Here is an 18,859-nt window from a genome sequence, read left to right on the forward strand (position 1 = left end):
CCTTGGTGGAAAAAGTTTAGACCCCCCTGAACTAAAGTTTCAAAAGTATCGGTATTTTGATTTGAGAATCGATATGAAGATTATGTATCGACGGTAGCGATATTTCAGTATCGATCCGCACGTCACTAATAGCCCATGATGTACCAACTGAAAGTAGCAGTAACTGCGATGTAACAGCAGAAAAAGTACACCAGAATAAAGTAACGGCGTTACTAATGGATTCCAAATGAGTCAATTCGGAGCCTAAGCAGACATTAGCCTTCCAACACGTGGACGAGAGAAACTGCTGACATAATCAAATGAGGACCAGATACTCGGTGATATATTGTAAGATTTAGTACTTCTGGAATCCATTTGCATAGAAAATGACAATCGTGTAAATCTTGTTTCACATGGTGACACATTAAGGTCAAGCAAACAGTAGCTGCACCCTTCAGAAAACATTTGTCTCTGTTCAACGGCGCTAGCGTGACTCCATTTTTCCAACATGTTAACTCAGCAATGAAACAGTTCTGTCGAACAATACTTCAAGTCCTTTTAGTCCAAAACGTCTCCCCTCCAGAGAGCTTGGGGAGACTGGAAAACCCCTTCACTGGCAAGGTTTGACTTTCCCCAAACAGTGTTTCTACACCTCTGCTTGAACCACATGGAATTCATTTACCCCTGTCAGACAGTCAAATTCCCGATTGTTCGCCGGCTGCAAACACACGATGTGGGCGAGCAGCCTTCCCCGTGGAATAAGATGCTACTGAATACATGCCGTGAATTTCAAATACATGCAGAGCGCACAGATTTATGCAATGAAACCCAGTAAATGTTGGGTAATCTTTGATCTGCAGGCCCTTGAAATCTGTTTTCAAACATCCTATTTCAGAGCAAATGTTTCCACTTACAGCACAGGCCCGCCACGTTTTTTAATGTGGCCCACAAAAGCTTTGAAATAATACGCGTTAATAAAGTATTTTGACTAGAGATGTCGATAAATGCTTTAAAGGGGAACATTATCACCAGACCTATGTAAGCGTCAATATATACCTTGATGTTGCAGAAAAAAGACCATATATTTTTTAACCGATTTCCGAACTCTAAATGGGTGAATTTTGGCGAATTAAACGCCTTTCTATTATTCGCTCTCGGAGCAATGACGTCACAACGTGACGTCACATCGGGAAGCAATCCGCCATTTTTTCAAACACATTACAAACATCGAGTCAAATCAGCTCTGTTATTTTCCGTTTTTTTTTACTGTTTTCCGTACCTTGGAGACATCATGCCTCGTCGGTGTGTTGTCGGAGGGTGTAACAACACGAACAGGGACGGATTCAAGTTGCACCAGGGGCCCAAAGATGCGAAAGTGGCAAGAAATTGGACGTTTGTTCCGCACACTTTACCGACGAAAGCTATGCTACGACAGAGATGGCAAGAATGTGTGGATATCCTGCGACACTCAAAGCAGATGCATTTCCAACTGGACTGGACAGATCAGCTTTCAGGAAAAGAGAGCGGATGAGGGTATGTCTACAGAATATATTAATTGATGAAAACTGGGCTGTCTGCACTCTCAAAGTGCATGTTGTTGCCAAATGTATTTCATATGCTGTAAACCTAGTTCATAGTTGTTAGTTTCCTTTAATGCCAAACAAACACATACCAATCGTTGGTTAGAAGGCGATCGCCGAATTCGTCCTCGCTTTCTCCCGTGTCGCTGGCTGTCGTGTCGTTTTCGTCGGTTTCGCTTGCATACGGTTCAAACCGATATGGCTCAATAGCTTCAGTTTCTTCTTCAATTTCATTTTCGCTACCTGCCTCCACACTACAACGATCCGTTTCAATACAAGCGTAATCTGTTGAATCGCTTAAGCCGCTGAAATCCGAGTCTGAATCCGAGCTAATGTCGCTATACCTTGCTGTTCTATGCGCCATGTTTGTTTGTATTGGCATCACTGTGTGACGTCACAGGAAAATGGACGGGTGTATATAACGATGGTTAAAATCAGGCACTTTGAAGCTTTTTTTAGGGATATTGCGTGATGGGTAAAATTTTGAAAAAAAATTCGAAAAATAAAATGAGCCACTGGGAACTGATTTTTAATGGTTTTAACCCTTCTGAAATTGTGATAATGTTCCCCTTTAAAATGTAATATCGGAAATTATCGGTATCGGTTTCAATTTTTGTTTTGTTTTGTCCTGTCCAGCTTCTCAGGCAAATCATATAGTTGATGTAGATGCCCATATCGGCTGTTCAGTGTCATGTCTTGGTGATCATGTTTAGTTTGGTTATGTTCTGTTTGGTTTTTGCACTCTGTCAGTCTGTTTTTTCACTCCCTGTTTTGTTTCCATGACTACCAATCAGTTCACCTGTCCTCACGACTCACTCACTTGATTCATTTGAACTCACGCACCTGTTTTCAATCACCCCATGGCTGTTTAAGCCTGTCATTTTCTGTTGGTCGGCCTGGCGACATCACATTCATGCTCTGCACTCTTGACACGCTGCTTACTCTGTCCAGGTCATAGTTCATGCTGCTCTTTTCTTGCCACGTAAGTTTTTTGTTTATTCAAGCCACTGTTTTGTACCTCCGCTGTGAGCGCCTTTTGTTTGTTCCTTTTTTTCCATAGTTCTGCCTTTGTCCTAGTTTTGTTTTATTAGCCAAGTTTCTTCCCCGCCTTGTGCACACCTTTTGTTTATACTTTTTATAGTCTATTATTAAATAATGTATTTACCTTCACGCCATGTCCAGTCCAAATCCTTTGCACCATGGGAAAACAAACCACGCCAAAGTCCAAGTCTTGACAGTATGTCGCCAGCAGCAAAACGTTTTCCCGCAAAGAAGTTGGACGAAGGAACCTGGGAGGTGCTACGCGCCATGGAAGCCGAATCGCTTCGCTATTCCCCCATGGAGCGCAGGGATCTAATGTGGGGTCTGACCGGCAAACTGGTGCCAATCAGCTCCGTGTGGCCCGGGGACGTTGGCGCGTCACCCCTGACCCGGAAGCACCGCCAAAGACGAAGGACGTCTGGGAAGGCTTATCCGAGTGGACTGGACGCGTCGTCCCCGCAAGCTCCTCCCCCTCCGGGCGGAATTACGCTGCAGGCTGCCCAACTCCCCCTGGACAACATCACGCCATGTCGGGTGCAAATCATTTGCACCATGGGAAAACAAACCACGCCAAAGTCCACGTCTTGACAGTTCAGATTGAGCCTAGTTTATAATTTCCTGTTATACAGTATGCCAGGTAGTCTTGCACTAAAGGAGGACTGTGTTATTGTTTACTTTATTACTCTAGTATACTTTGGACTGAAGCTGTGTGCCTTCATTGTTTTTGTAGCTGTTGTTTTGAGGCATGTTTAAAAAAAAATAATGCACTTTGTGAAAGTCAAAGTATAGTACTTCCCATAGTTGTAGTGGGTATCAGGAATATCTCAGGGAGAGCATGTCCCAAATTCCGAGCTGCTGTTTTGAGGCATGTTAAAAAATAATAATGCACTTTGTGACTTCAATAATAAATATGGCAGTGCCATGTTGGCATTTTTTGCCATAACTTGAGTTGATTTATTTTGGAAAACCTTCTTACATTGTTTAATGCATCCAGCGGGGCATCACAACAAAATTAGGCATAATAATATGTTAATTGCACAACTGTATATATCGGTATCGGTTGATATCGGAATCGGTAATTAAGACTTGGACAATATCGGGATATCGGCAAAAAAAAAAGCCATTATCAGACATCTCTAATTTGAACTTTTCTTACTCAATGTGTTCTTTCCATTTTGACGGGAAAATATACATGTATTGCGTGCAATTGCATATATTTAAATCTTTCTGATTATATAACAATGCAACAAATGTAACACTATCAAATTTAATAATTAATTAATTAATTAAAATATTAATAATAATAAATATCCGCTTGACTTGTGATTTCACAGCAAGTTATCTATGAAATTGTACGCTGTAGATTTTATGGGGGGGGGAAACACCAGAATTTTACTGTGAAAAATCAATAGTGTTGTTTTATTCTAACTGGGTTGGCCTATTTGCTGAAGAAAAATTAACTGATCACACCTACAGGTCCCATGTTTGAAGCAAAAGTTGGCAAATGTCCATGCTTAGATTCATGTTTATGTTTTAAGTTTATGATATATAACATATTCTTAGTTTCTCATTACAACATGTTTGAAAAGAAGTAGAAAGAAGCAGAGCTTATTTGATCCTACCTCTATTCCATCTCCAGCACTCCCCGCGACCCCAAAAGGGACAAGCGGTAGAAAATGGATGGATGGACATTAATATTTTTGTATTAGGGCTTTTACGGCAAAATGTTGGCAACTGAGCTGCCAGTTTTTTTTTCTGCAAAATCTAAATACTTTTTTGTGTATGTATAAAATATATAATAATGAAATTGTCATAATAATAACATTAATTAATTATTTACGATTACAAGCAACCCTCAGAGAGCAGCCATAACTGAAGTGAAGTGGAGTGGTAACTTTTTTCTGGCAACACATAGTGGCCACAATAATTCACGAAGTTAAGTACAAGTTGAATGATGCGGACACGTTTGTTACTTTCTAATACTGCCGTGGAGACGTATGTGTAAGTAATAAAGTTAAAGTACCAATGATTGTCACACACACACTAGGTGTGGTGAAATTTGTCCTCTGCATTTGACCCATCCCCTTGTTCACCCCCTGGGAGGTGAGGGGAGCAGTGAGCAGCAGCATGGGCCGCACTCGGGAAATGCGATGTGGCCCTTGGTGAAAACTAGTCTTGACACACTGACTTAAGGCAACAAAAATGTTTAAAAGTGTTTTTTTATTTTTTAAATAATTTGTGACCACTTATTTGTTTTTTATTTTACACATGACAAAAAATGACAAATAAGCAATAAGTGAAGTTCCATCCGTCTGTCAAGACGTGGACTATGGTGTGTTTGTTTTCCCGAGATGCAAGTAAAGCTGGACTGGTCATGGCGTGAAGGTAAATACATATTTATTTATAACACTCAAAGGAACAAAAAGCGCGCTCAAGGCGGATGTACAAACTTGACTAACGAAACAAAAAGACTTGCACGTGGGCAAAAAACTGTGAACAATTAAAGAAAAACACTAACTGTGGCATTAATAGAAAAAACTTACTTGGACATGGCATGAAGTGCGCAGAGGTAGACAGAGTGTGACAGGGGTATGAATGCGGGATGTCGCCAGAACGACGAACTGAAAACAATGAACTTAAATACTATAGACATGATTAGTGAAAGCAGGTGCGTGACTCAAAACGTGAAACAGGTGCGTGACGTGACAGGTGAAAACTAATGGTTGCTATGGTGACAAAACAATAAAAGTGCACAAAAAGTCCAAAAACAAAACCGAACATGACTAAAACAAAACATGATCACACAGACATGACACCGTCCATCCATTTTCTGACGCTTGTCCCTTCCGGGGTCACGGGGGGTGGCTGGAGCCTATCCCAGCTGCACTCGGGCGGAAGGCAGAGTACACCCTGGACAAGCCACGAGAATATGAATCACCTTGAATAATTTTGCGGAAGAAAAATCTGGCGTAGTTTTGGAAATCGCTTTCTTACACCCCACTTTTCATAGGTTTTGGTTACTGACAAAAATTACGTCCTGATTTTCGTGTGCTGTCTCAGTTATAGAACGGCCAAACATCGTCCTTAACTAGGGAATATTAAAGATAAATCGCGTTAAGTATTACCGTTTTAAATCCAAATTATGGTAAAACCGTGATTGATAATTGCTCTTCCATAAACTTACGAACCATTTTTGATGAAAACTTGGCCCTAATTTCCATGTACTGTCTTGATTATCGTACGGCCAAACATAGTACGTAACTGAGGATGTAACGATTAACGGTAAAATCGCGGTAAAACTCCTGACAGTTTTTGTAACAGTGTAACTCACGGACCAGTGAAATTGCTCATTTACTGGAGAAGCAAGCTAGCATGCTAATCACTAGCTAGTTTACATGCTAACATAAATACTACCAGGGTGTGTTTTATTACTGTGTGAGACCAATTTGCTTATCCGGAAGTGATATGTACTAAAATCTGAGAAAGATTCAACTTAAAATAGGCAAATTACAGCAAGCAAGTGGAACTTCCAAAGCCTAATGCCGCAAACATAATCATTTAATTTGGCGTAGGACTATTTTTTTCCTGGAAATATGCCTCCTAACTTGAGAGTTCAAAATATCACCATGTGTGATGTGGCAGAAAATATCAGAGACTAGAGCCTACTGAGGGTCTCAAGCAGGGCTCCATCCATCTTCAACCGCTTATCCGGAATCGGGTCGCGGGGACAACAGCTCCAGCAGAGACCCCCAGACTTCCCTCTCCAGAGCAACATTAGCAACTTCTTCCTGGGGAATCCCGAAGCGTTCCCAGGCCAGAGAGGAGATGTAATCCCCCCATCTGGTCCTTGGCCTGCCGCGGGGTCTCCTCCCAGTGGAACGTGCAACGAGGCGCTCGTGAGGCATCTCCGCACAAGATGCCCGAACCACCTAAGCTGGCTCCTTTCCAAGCGAAGGAGCAGCGGCTCTACTCCGAGTCTCTCTCGGGTGACTGAACTTCTCACCCTATCTCTAAGGGAGATGCCAGCCACCCTTCTGAGGAAACTCATTTCGGCCGCTTGTATCCGCGATCTTATTCTTTTGGTCATGACCCACACTTCATAACCATAGGTGAGAGTAGGAATGTAGATAGCTCGGTAGACCGAGAGCTTTGCCTTCTGGCTCAGCTCTCCTTTTGTCACAACAGTGCGGCAGAGAGACTGCAATACTGCCCCAGCTGCTCCGATTCTCCGGCTGATTTCCTTCTCCATCTTTCTCTCGCTCGTGAACAAGACCCCGAGATACTTAAACTCCACCCATACTTGCCAACCTTGAGACCTCCGAATTCGGGAGATTTGGGGAGGTCGGGTTGGACGGGGCCGGGGGGGATGTTAATGGGGGTGAAGTATATTTATAGTGAATTATAGCTATATATATACAGTATATATATCAGTGACGTGCAGTCAGGGGAGGCAGGTGAGGCGGGGCCTCACGTGCCATCATGGAAAAAAAAAAATTTAATTGTTATATGTATCCAGTGATTATACTCATACTTGTCAACCCTCCCGAATTTTCCGGGAGACTCCCGAAATTCAGCACCTCTCCCGAAAACCTCCCGGGACAAATATTCTCCCGAATATCTCCCGATTTTCAGCCGGAGCTGGAGGCCACGCCCCCTCCAGCTCCATGCGGACCTGAGTGAGGACAGCCTTTTTTCACGACGGGAGGACAACAGAGTGACAAGAACTAAATCATCCAGACGAGATAAATTTTATTATTATGTTTATCTTACCTAAAAATAAATATATTTATTAATTTAAAAAAAATAAAATAAAATAAAAAAGTTTTACTATATTTTGCTAAAAACATCAAAATTAATTGTATTTTTATTTGTATTTTTTCTGACTCCTTTTTACATCCAGCCATTAGAATTATACCTTAAAATAAACATATTTGAAATAATTAATTTTAAATTATCATAATAATTCATTTAAAATGACCATATTTAATTATTAAAATAATTCCTTGTTTATCAACAACTTTAGCATTTTATTCATTACATTTTGAAGCTCTCAGAAGCCAAGTTATGTTATATTCCTTAATATTTATTTATGCAAGTTTGAAGTATCAATTATCTAAACACAGTTTTATTTGCATATTTTCAGGATATATATATATATATATATATATATATATATATATATATATATATATATATATATATATATATATATATATATATATGTATATGTATGAAATACTTGACTTGGTGAATTCTAGCTGTCAATATACTCCTCCCCTCTTAACCACACCCTCAACCACGCCCTGCCCCACCCCCGACCACGCCCCCACCCCCCACCTCCCGAAATCGGAGGTCTCAAGGTTGGCAAGTATGATTATACTATAAATTTATTTTCCATTTAACTTTACCAGTTTTAGTTTATTTTTATTCAAAATCGCTGAATTTTCACATTTGCCGTTGAAATACTGAAAGAGGCTTGCGGTGAGTCAGCAGCCAGTTGAGGCACGCCACTGAGTTGAGCCTCACCATGGATTGCGCAATGACTCGGCTAACTGCTGGCCTGCTTTGCAGTGAGACCGTATTGCTATATGAATTATATTATACATTTCCATAGTTTAGTTAGCTGAGGTATATAATGTACAGTGTATGTTGTCAACAACTGTATGTGTGAAACGTATTTCTTGTGCTGAGCAATCATAAAACGGCTGCGAAGACGCACTGTGTGAGGCTCGCAGTAATCCCGCCTCCTGGACTACTCGGCTGCAGAAGAAGGGACAGCAAGCAGCAACAGTTAGCAGCGATCGTTTATTTTTTCCTCTCGCCTGGACTATTAACATGGACAATTACATATCTAAAACTAAACTGGACTTTCAATCGAAGCAGGAGGTAATACTTAAAGGAAGATCTCCATCGAGACAGAGAGACTTTTAAAACTGAAGAAAGATAAGGAAGACTTCTATAAACAAGTTATCAATGCTTTTGTTCAAAAGGAGCAGCGCATGGACTTCATTTATAAGTAAAGGTAAGACCATAATAACGTTTTTTTTAATTAAATGTGCTTTTTTGTGTGCTACAGTTTGTATGTGTAAAGTTAAAGTTAAGTTAAGTTAAAGTACCAATGATTGTCACACACACACTAGGTGTGGTGAAATGTGTCCTCTACATTTGACCCATCCCCTTGATCACCCCCTGGGAGGTGAGGGGAGCAGTGGGCAGCAGCGGCGCCGCGCCCGGGAATATTTTTTGGTGATTTAACACCCAATTCCGACCCTTGATGCTGAGTGCCAAGCAGGGAAGAATGCTGGTATGAGCTTTTAAACATAACCCGTTAACTGCTGCCAATCAAATGGTGAATAAGATACTCTTTAGGGTTCATATGTTTGTAAATCTGACTGTGATGAAGTCAGTGCCTCACCAGCCATCAACCTCACCGCACGTCACTGATATATATATATTTATTTTATTTTATATATATATAAGGAAAATAAATACTTGAATTTCAGTGTTTATTTATTTACACATATACACACACATAACTCTCCTCTACTCATTGTTGTATTTGAAAGTGCAATGCTTTGCAGCCAGTAGCACAGCCTTTGAAGGAGCGTAGGTATGGGCAGCATCTGTGAAATTTAATTCGCCGCTTTGTGCTTCTCTGACTGTTTTCGCCTTGCATAGGAGAGTTTTAACTTGCACTTACAGATGTAGCGACCAACTGTCGTTACTGACAGTGGGTTTCTAAAGTGTTCCTGAGCCCATGTGGTGATATCCTTTACACACTGATGTCGCTTGTTGATGCAGTACAGCCTGAGGGATCGAAGGTCACGGGCTTAGCTGCTTACGTGCAGTGATTTCTCCAGATTCTCTGAACCCTTTGATGATATTACGGACCGTAGATGGTGAAATCCCTAAATTCCTTGCAATAGCTGGTTGAGAAAGGTTTTTCTTAAACTGTTCAACAATTTGCTCACGCATTTGTTGACAAAGTGGTGACCCTCGCCCCATCCTTGTTTGTGAATGACTGAGCATTTCATGGAATCTACTTTTATACCCAATCATGGCACCCACCTGTTCCCAATTTGCCTGTTCACCTGTGGGATGTTCCAAATAAGTGTTTGATGAGCATTCCTCAACTTTATCAGTATTTATTGCCACCTTTCCCAACTTCTTTGTCACGTGTTGCTGGCATCAAATTCTAAAGTTAATGATTATCAGTTTGAACATCAAATATGTTGTCTTTGTAGCATATTCAACTGAATACGGGTTGAAAATGATTTGCAAATCATTGTATTTCGTTTATATTTACATCTAACACAATTTCCCAACTCATATGGAAACGGGGTTTGTATATAAAATAAAAGTGTTCACTGGCCTTTAGGAGGTTACAATGTTTGCCAACGCATTGACAAGCTCCTTTAACAACAGGAGCGCTCTTGTGTTTTTAGGAATTAACCGCAAAAAATTGTTTGTCCCCCAAGTTTTGAACCGAACCCCAGGCCACCAGTGGAATAGCCCTCCTCTAAAGTGTGTGTTTATCTTTTTCTTTGGCTTGTTTGGCTTATTTGTGATTGTAACACAGAAGTGCAGCAGTGATTGCATCAACAAAAAGTGTGATGATAACCATAGACCAGGAAATATCTCTAACTCTGGCATAGAACTGGGTCATTTTACCACTCCGTACAAAATGAGAATGACGATTAATTAAAGCACAAATGATTAGATGCTAACATAAATAATACTAAGCTGGGAGAATATTTTACTGCGTTGAAAATATGTTAGTGTTTTGGACAATTAAAAATGTTGCCTATTAATTGAATACACGGTACACACATAGGAAGCAACCACAAGGCTCAAGATGCAATGAGTAATAAGTCCTGCACCAGCTCGCTAGGCCTGATCTACTAAGATCCAAAAAAGTCCTAAACAGCGTGTGCAAACTATAAAATTGCATGTACTATCAGCTTGTGTGTGGAAGGTGATCCACTAAGGTTGCATGTAAAATTGATAACAATTGCAAAAGTGATGCAGACCGCCCTATTTCAACATACTCCAACCTCTGCTTTCTTTATGTTGTTGAACATGCAGCACACAAATATTATGTACCACTTTTTCTGGGCAATATAAAAGTTCAATCTGAACAACAGAACCAATTTTTAGCAAGCCGAATGTGCACTCGGAGAGGCGATGGTGTTATGATGGTGCGTCTGGAATTTGCAATAGCAAATTGGAAAAAAGTTGTTTTCATAAAAACAAATGCCATTAAAAAAAAACACCAGCAGACAACAAATCGAATCAATAAAATTTGTTTTAATCAATCCTTTAAGTCATCCGACAGGTATGAAATAATATTACCAAATAGACAAAATGTCTAATATTTGTTATTCCTGACAGTCTAAACATGAATGGAGGATTATCGCTCCATTGTCTGTTTTTGCAGCGGGATGGCCTCCTATTTTACAGCCATTTGTGCATAACTCTGCCACTGTGCACATACTTTCCAGACACAAAACAGCATCAGTTGAACAGTTTGAGTCCTGATAAATCATATTTTGAGTGCTGAATAATTATATTTGCATCTCCTCCCCCCAGTATTGTGGGCAATCTGATAATGAGTATATATTCTGCATATTCATGACGACAGACACGCTGAATGGATTAAGCTCCCTATTTTTTTGCATACACTTTTAAGTTTGCACATGCTTTAATACACGCAAGCCTTTAGACCGTGGCTATTCAACGACATAATGAAGAGGGCTGAAATTTCAAGAGTTTAAGAGCTTGGGGGCGGGACATCAAAATGTAAATGTTTTGTAAATTAGTTAATTGCAAAGTAAAAACATTGGCTTTCACACTGCACTGTCAATAAATTCATTATTCTACCCTCACTCCATGTTTACAGCGTGTGCAGCCAGACACATAGTAAACAGCATGAAGAAACAGAAGCTCCAGAGGTTGTGTTGATTGATGTCCCTTCTTCTGAATTATTTTCCTTCCTCAGTTGTATTTCTTTGCACGTCTTCCTTCATTTCGGTTCATAAGACTGAAAATGTAAACTTGAAATGGTGTATATTGCATGAATAATGTTGTGTATTTTACATAAATAAAATAGAAGGTTTAGTGTTTATCCATTCACACAGTAAACTACATATGTTTATGCATATAGAAATTAAATATTCACAGCAAAACTGCAAACTTTTAAAGGGGAACATTATCACAATTTCAGAAGGGTTAAAACCATTAAAAATCGGTTCCCAGTGGCTTATTTTATTTTTCGAAGTTTTTTTCAACATTTTACCCATCACGCAATATCCCTAAAAAAAGCTTCAAAGTGCCTGATTTTAACCATCGTTATATACACCCGTCCATTTTCCTGTGACGTCACATAGTGATGCCAACACAAACAAACATGGCGCATAGAACAGCAAGCTATAGCGATATTAGCTCGGATTCAGACTCGGATTTCAGCGGTTTAAGCGATTCAACAGATTACGCATGTATTGAAACGGATGGTTGTAGTGTGGAGGCAGGTAGCAAAAACGAAATTGAAGAAGAAACTGAAGCTATTGAGCCATATCGGTTTGAACCGTATGCAAGCGAAACCGACGAAAACGACACGACAGCCAGCGACACGGGAGAAAGCGAGGACGAATTCGGCGATCGCCTTCTAACCAACGATTGGTATGTGTTTGTTTGGCATTAAAGGAAACTAACAACTATGAACTAGGTTTACAGCATATGAAATACATTTGGCAACAACATGCACTTTGAGAGTGCAGACAGCCCAATTTTCATCAATTAATATATTCTGTAGACATACCCTCATCCGCTATCTTTTCCTGAAAGCTGATCTGTCCAGTTTTGGAGTTGATGTCAGCAGGCCAGGGAAGCTAGGGTCGATATTCTTCTCTTGATCATCTTCGGTGGCATAAGGGATGGTGTGAGCCAAGACATCCAGGGGGTTTAGCTCGCTCGTCTGCGTGAACAAACTGCCGCCATTGCTTGCCGTGCTACCGAGGTCCTTTGTCCCTGAATTGCTCACACACTCCGGCAGATTCAATGGGGGTCTGGCGGCAGATTTGTTTGACTTTATCGTTGGAAATGCATCTGCTTTGAGTGTCGCAGGATATCCACACATTCTTGCCATCTCTGTCGTAGCATAGCTTTCGTCGGTAAAGTGTGCGGAACAAACGTCCAATTTCTTGCCACTTTCGCATCTTTGGGCCACTGGTGCAACTTGAATCCGTCCCTGTTCGTGTTATTACACCCTCCGACAACACACCGACGAGGCATGATGTCTCCAAGGTACGGAAAACAGTCCAAAAAACGGAAAACAACAGAGCTGATTTGACTCGGTGTTTGTAATGTGTTTGAGAAAATGGCGGATTGCTTCCCGGTGTGACGTCACGTTGTGACGTCATCGCTCCGAGAGCGAATAATAGAAAGGCGTCTAATTCGCCAAAATTCACCCATTTAGAGTTCGGAAATCGGTTAAAAAAATATATGGTCTTTTTTCTGCAACATCAAGGTATATATTGATGCTTACATAGGTCTGATGATAATTTTCCCCTTTAAACATAAAGTGTAGCTTTATCACCCTCTCCTGGTCAAATTCAGGGCTACGTGTATCAAACGAGATTTGATCGCTAGAGTTAAACAGCCAAAAAAAAAAACACGACCACGAATACAAAATACATCACAAAGTTAGCAATTTCAATACATTCATACTTTGTTTTGTTTGATTTTCACGATTTTTTTTTCTGAGTCGATCGCGCTATCTTTTTTTACTCACCCTGTGACACAAATGCTTCGCTGTTGCTCCTTGTGGGGTGGCGGGAGTACTGCATACATGAGCAACCCTAGTTTGAATGGTTTCATCAAGCCTATTTGGGTGATGTTTGGCGGGCCAAATTAAAAGCTTTGGTGAGTCAGATGTGGCCCGTGTGCCACCAGTTGATCAGGCGCTGAATTATTTTATATAACCTGTTTTACTTTACTCTGTTTGACTATACACAGTAATTAACAAACCTTCATATTTGTAGTATGACAGTTATTACTGCTAGTACTCAACAAGAGTGTTTTGATGGCGACAGTTGAACCATGGAATGAATGAATCTATTGTGCATTAAAACCTTAGAAGTCATCTTGTGTTCCGACTTTAGGAGCTCCGCTCTATTTTGTGTAGTACAAGTACTGGCAAAAATATTCACCAGACTTGGAGGATGTTCATTCAGTTATTTAATGTTGTAGAAAAAAAAAGCAGATAACAGACATAAACTACAGATATTTCAAATGTCAACTTTGTGGCTTTTTGAAACACAAAAACAAAAAAATCTAAAAAATTAATTGTAGTAGTCCATAGCAACAGTTACATTTTTTGCTCAAGAAGAGTTAAAAAAATTATGGAATAACTCAATTCTAAGAACAAATTATGGGACCACCGTGTAAATTTTCATTTCCAAAGCCAATAACACCTGCCTCAGATGAAATCTGATCATTAGTTTGCCGTTAAGAAGGAGTGTTCCCACCATAGAGAGCTGTTGGATTATCTAAACTTCTTCAAGAAGGTAAAAAATAAGATGTTGATTGTTCCCAGACAGCTGTGTCTCAAATTTTGTTTGGCGCCGTTCCAGTCAGATTTATGAAGACGACTGCCTAAAGAAAACATGCAAATTTCCTCATTTCCTCAGTGATATTGGGTTGCATGTCAGGTAATGGCACTGGGAGATTACACTTTCAATAAATGCACAAGTTTACATTGACATTTTGGACACTTTTCTTATACCATCAATTAAAAGGATGTTTGGAGGATGATGACATATTTTTTTCAAGATAATAATGCAAATTGCCAGTGACGTGCGGTGAGGTTGATGGCTGGTGAGGCACTGACTTCATCACAGTCAGATTTACAAACATATGAACCCTAAAGAGTATCTTATTCACCATTTGATTGGCAGCAGTTAACGGGTTGTGTTTAAAAGCTCATACCAGCATTCTTCCCTGCTTGGCACTCAGCATCAAGGGTTGGAATTGGGGGTTAAATCACCAAAAATTATTCCCGGGCGCGGCGCCGCTGCTGCCCACTGCTCTCCTCACATCCCAGGGGGTGAGCAAGAGGATGGGTCAAATGCAGAGGACAAATTTCACCACACCTAGAGTGTGTGTGACAATCATTGGTACTTTAACTTAACTTTAACTTTACACATACAAACTGTAGCACACAAAAAAGCACATTTAATTAAAAAAACGTTATTATGGTCTTACCTTTACTTATAAGTGCGGGAACAGTGGTGTTCGTGTTGGAAGAGTTGTGAATGAATGAAATATAAAATCCGTGCTGCAGTCTGCAGGTGTACCTAATGTTGTGTCCCTGCAGTCGTTCACGCTCCTCCGGCGCGAGCATTGTTGTTTTTGCACTTTTTGGCTTCTTGTTAAGTGACTTTTTTTGGGTGGATTCGGTCTTGCACGTGGAGGGTTTGGGTGTGGGCTTTGGTTGGTGTGGCGTTCCCGTCGGGGGGTGCACTCTGCGGCGGAGGTGCATTAACCGGCACCAGGAGGCGGGATTACGCGAGCCTCACACAGTGCGTCTTCGCAGCAGTTTTATGATAGCTCAGCACAAGAAATACCTTACACACATACAGTTGTTGACAAAATACACTGTACATTATATACCTCAGCTAACTAAACTATGGAAATGTATAACATAGTTCATATAGCAATACGGTCTCACTGCACATCAGGCCAGCAGTTAGCCAAGTCCGCAATCCATGTTGAGGCACAACTGAGTGACGTGCCTCAACTGGCTGCTGATCACCGCACCGTCTCTTCTCAGTATTTGAACGGCAAATGTGAAAATTCAGCGATTTTGAATAAAAATAATCTAAAACTGGTGAAGTTAAATGGAAAATAACTTTATAGTATAATCACTGGATACATATAACAATTTAATTAATTTTTTTTCTTTTCACATTTTTTTTCTTTCCATGATGGCAGGTGAGGCAGGGCCTCACCTGCCTCTAGTGACCGCACGTCACTGCAAATTGCCATGAATCAAAAACAGTAAAATAATTTACATGAAGAAATATATGGATAAAGTCAATATCTTGAAAACCACTGTCAGTAACTACAGTTTGTCGCTACATCTGTAAGTGCAAGTTAAAACTGTACTATGCAAAGCGTAAGCCATTTATCAACAACACCCAGAAACGCCGCCGGCTTCGCTGGGCCCGAACTCATCTAAGATGGACTGATGCAAAGTGGAAAAGTGTTCTGTGGTCTGACGAGTCCGCATTTCAAATTGTTTTTGAAAACTGTGGACCTTGTGTCCTCCGGACCAAAGAGGAAAAGAACCATCCGGATTGTTCTGGGCGCAAAGTTCAAAAGCCAGCATCTGTCATGGTATGGGGGTTTATTAGTGCCCAAGGCATGGGTAACTTACACATTTGTGAAGGCACCATTAATGCTGAAAGGTACATACAGGTTTTGGAGCAACGTTATCATGGACGCGCCTGCTTATTTCAGCAGGACAATGCCAAGCCACGCGTTACAACAGTGTGGCTTCATAGTAAAAGAGTGTGGATACTAGACTGGCCTGCCTGTAGTCCAGACCTGTCTCCCATTGAAAATGTGTGGTGCATTATGAAGCCTAAAATACCACAACAGAGACCCCGGACTGTTGAACAACTTAAACTGTACATCAAGCAAGAATGGGAAGGTATTTCAAGAAGGTAAACAATAAGATGTTGATTGTTCACAGACAGCTGTCTCAAAATTTGTTTGGCGCTGTTCCAATCAGATTTATGAAGACGACTGCCTGAAGAAAACATGCACATTTCCTCAGTCATTGATGATATGGGGTTGCATTTCAGGTAATGGCACTGGGAAATTACACCTTCAATAAATGCACAAGTTTACATTGACATTTTGGACACTTTTCTTGTACCATCAATTAAAAGGATGTTTGGGGATGATGGGCCCGAGCTCATATAAGATGGACTGATGCAAAGTGGAAAAGTGTTCTGTGGTCTGACGAGTCCGCATTTCAAATTGTTTTCCAAAGAGGAAAAGAACCATCCGGATTGTTCTAGGCGCAAAGTTCAAAAGCCAGCATTTGTCATGGTATGGGGGTTATTAGTGCCCAAGGCATGGGTAACTTACACATCTGTGAAGGCGCCATTAATGCTGAAAGGTACATACAGGTTTTGGAGCAACATATGTTGCCATCCAAGCTACGTTATCATGGACGCCCCTGCTTATTTCAGCAAGACAATGCCAAGCCACGTGTTACAACAGCATTATGAAGCGTAAAATACCACAACTGAGACTCCGGACTGTTGAACAACTTAAGCTGTACATCAAGCAAGAATGGGAAGGTATTTAAAGAAGGTAAAAAATAAGATGTTGATTGTTCACAGACAGCTGTCTCAAAATTTGTTTGGCGCTGTTCCAATCTGATTTATGAAGACGACTGCCTGAAGAAAACATGCAAATTTCCTCAGTCATTGATGATATGGGGTTGCATTTCAGGTAATGGCAATGGGAGACTACACCTTCAATAAATGCACAAGTTTACATTGACATTTTGGACACTTTTCTTATACCATCAATCAAAAAGGATGTTTGGGGCATGACGACATCATTTTTTACAAGATAATAATGCATCTTACCATGGATCAAAAACAGTAAAATAATTTCCATGAAGAAATATATGCTTAAAGTCAATATCATGGCCTGTAAAAATAAAAATCTTTGGCAATATTTAAAAAAAAACAGTCTTGACAAGACTCAAATCTGCAAAGCTGATCTGACAACAGCAATCAGAGAAAGTTGGAGCAAGATTTATGAAGAGGCAAGTTAAGTCCATGCCTCTGTAAGCTGTTATAAAACCCAGAGGTGGTGTTTATTCCTTTGTTTTTCATGATTCCATATTTTTTTCCTCAGAATTGAATAAGTCCATATGAAACTGTTACTGACTACCACCATTTATATTCTTAATGTATTGCAGTGTTTCTTAAAGCCATACAAGTGACTATAGTTTTGTGTCGTGTCTGTGATAAAAAAAAAAAAATACATTTTACTGCAAAATAAAACAACTGAATGAACATCCTCCAAGTGTGGTGATTCCATAATTTCTTGCCGGGGGTCGTATAACTTCAGTGATTAACGCCACTTGCCCTGCCTGCAATTATCTGCTATAAATGGAAGCTATTCTGGTCCAAAATCAACAACTTCTGTTGTTGAAACCACAGCCAAGGATCTCGGAGGTTCACCGCTGCCAAATTCTTCAAGCAACAAAGGAGTGCCAAGAAGCCGTGTTAGAAGGGCTCCTTGGAAATCTGCTCGACATCCAGAGGTCTTGTAAGCATTATCTCAAAGGGGTCTCTTAATGCTTTCCAAGCCACATGTCCGGGCTTGATATTTACGGCTTCAAGTCCCAGAGATTACTGCGCATCGCATGCTCTGCATTTAATGGTCAGCTATACTGTACTTGCAGCACTACTGTACATGCTTGCAGATGTGCTCGCAGGAAAAGGGAACGAAAAGTCTGTTTATGAAAAGGATGTAGATAGCCAGGAAACTTTGTGTGATGTTTCCGTGCATTCTGGACAGGAACACAAACAAGGGACTGATAAATACACCTAATGGCTTCAACATGCTGCTCGGAAGGGTAAAAAAATGTGCAGGATTTTAAATGCAACCCAGTCTTGCATTAGTGAACGTAAACAACCTGCAAAGATATATGCGTATAAAGATGTAGTAAGTACAGGTGCATTGCATCCTACAAAAGGTATTACCTGCAAGTGATCCAAAGCCTTATGGGAATTCCTGGTAATCCTCCTCGTTAAAGAGTGATCCCTGTTCACGACTGTCTCTACTCCAGGATTGACAGAAAGAGAACGGAGCAGTGCACGTTTTGTCTGGTGAATGAAAGAAGGCCCTCCCTCGGTCTGTTCCTGTCCCTTCTTCTTCCTCTCCTCCAGCCCCCCCACCCCTCGCTCTTCTCTCCAACTGGCGTTCTTCCAGCTTCAATTACCAGGGCTGGAACGAGAAGCCGATAAGGAGAGCATGAAATTGTCAAGCAGACAGCCCATCTCTTGACGGGCCCTCAAGGAAAATAATAGTAATAATGATGAGACAGCAGCCTCCTTCCAAGTGTTTTGCGGTTTTGGAGCGGATGGCGGTCTTGCCGAGGGCATAACCGGAGAACGTGGCGGAGAGTTCTCGGAGCAAGGCAAGCGCCAGATCAATCCAATTTTGAAAGT

General features: G+C 40.7%; 1 protein-coding gene across 2 annotated transcripts in view; it reads right to left on the minus strand.

The window, feature by feature from the left end:
• Positions 1 to 18,546, minus strand: part of col21a1 (collagen, type XXI, alpha 1) — a 93,258-nt gene extending 74,712 nt beyond the window's left edge. Inside the window, exon 1 of one of the 2 annotated variants that reach the window (XM_061957248.2) lies at positions 18,392 to 18,546. Coding sequence is in view for 1 of the 2 variants with exons in the window: in XM_061957168.2 (XP_061813152.1) it covers positions 2,725 to 2,869 (145 nt within the window). In the remaining variant the exon portion in view is untranslated. Of the gene's footprint in view, positions 1 to 2,724; positions 3,121 to 18,391 lie in introns of those variants that run through there. The other variant, XM_061957168.2, reaches the window with a different exon arrangement.
• Between the last annotated feature and the right edge of the window lie 313 nt (positions 18,547 to 18,859).

The sequence above is a fragment of the Nerophis lumbriciformis genome, linkage group LG02 (assembly GCF_033978685.3).
Source record: "Nerophis lumbriciformis linkage group LG02, RoL_Nlum_v2.1, whole genome shotgun sequence".
In the NCBI taxonomy this organism is placed as follows: domain Eukaryota; kingdom Metazoa; phylum Chordata; class Actinopteri; order Syngnathiformes; family Syngnathidae; genus Nerophis; species Nerophis lumbriciformis.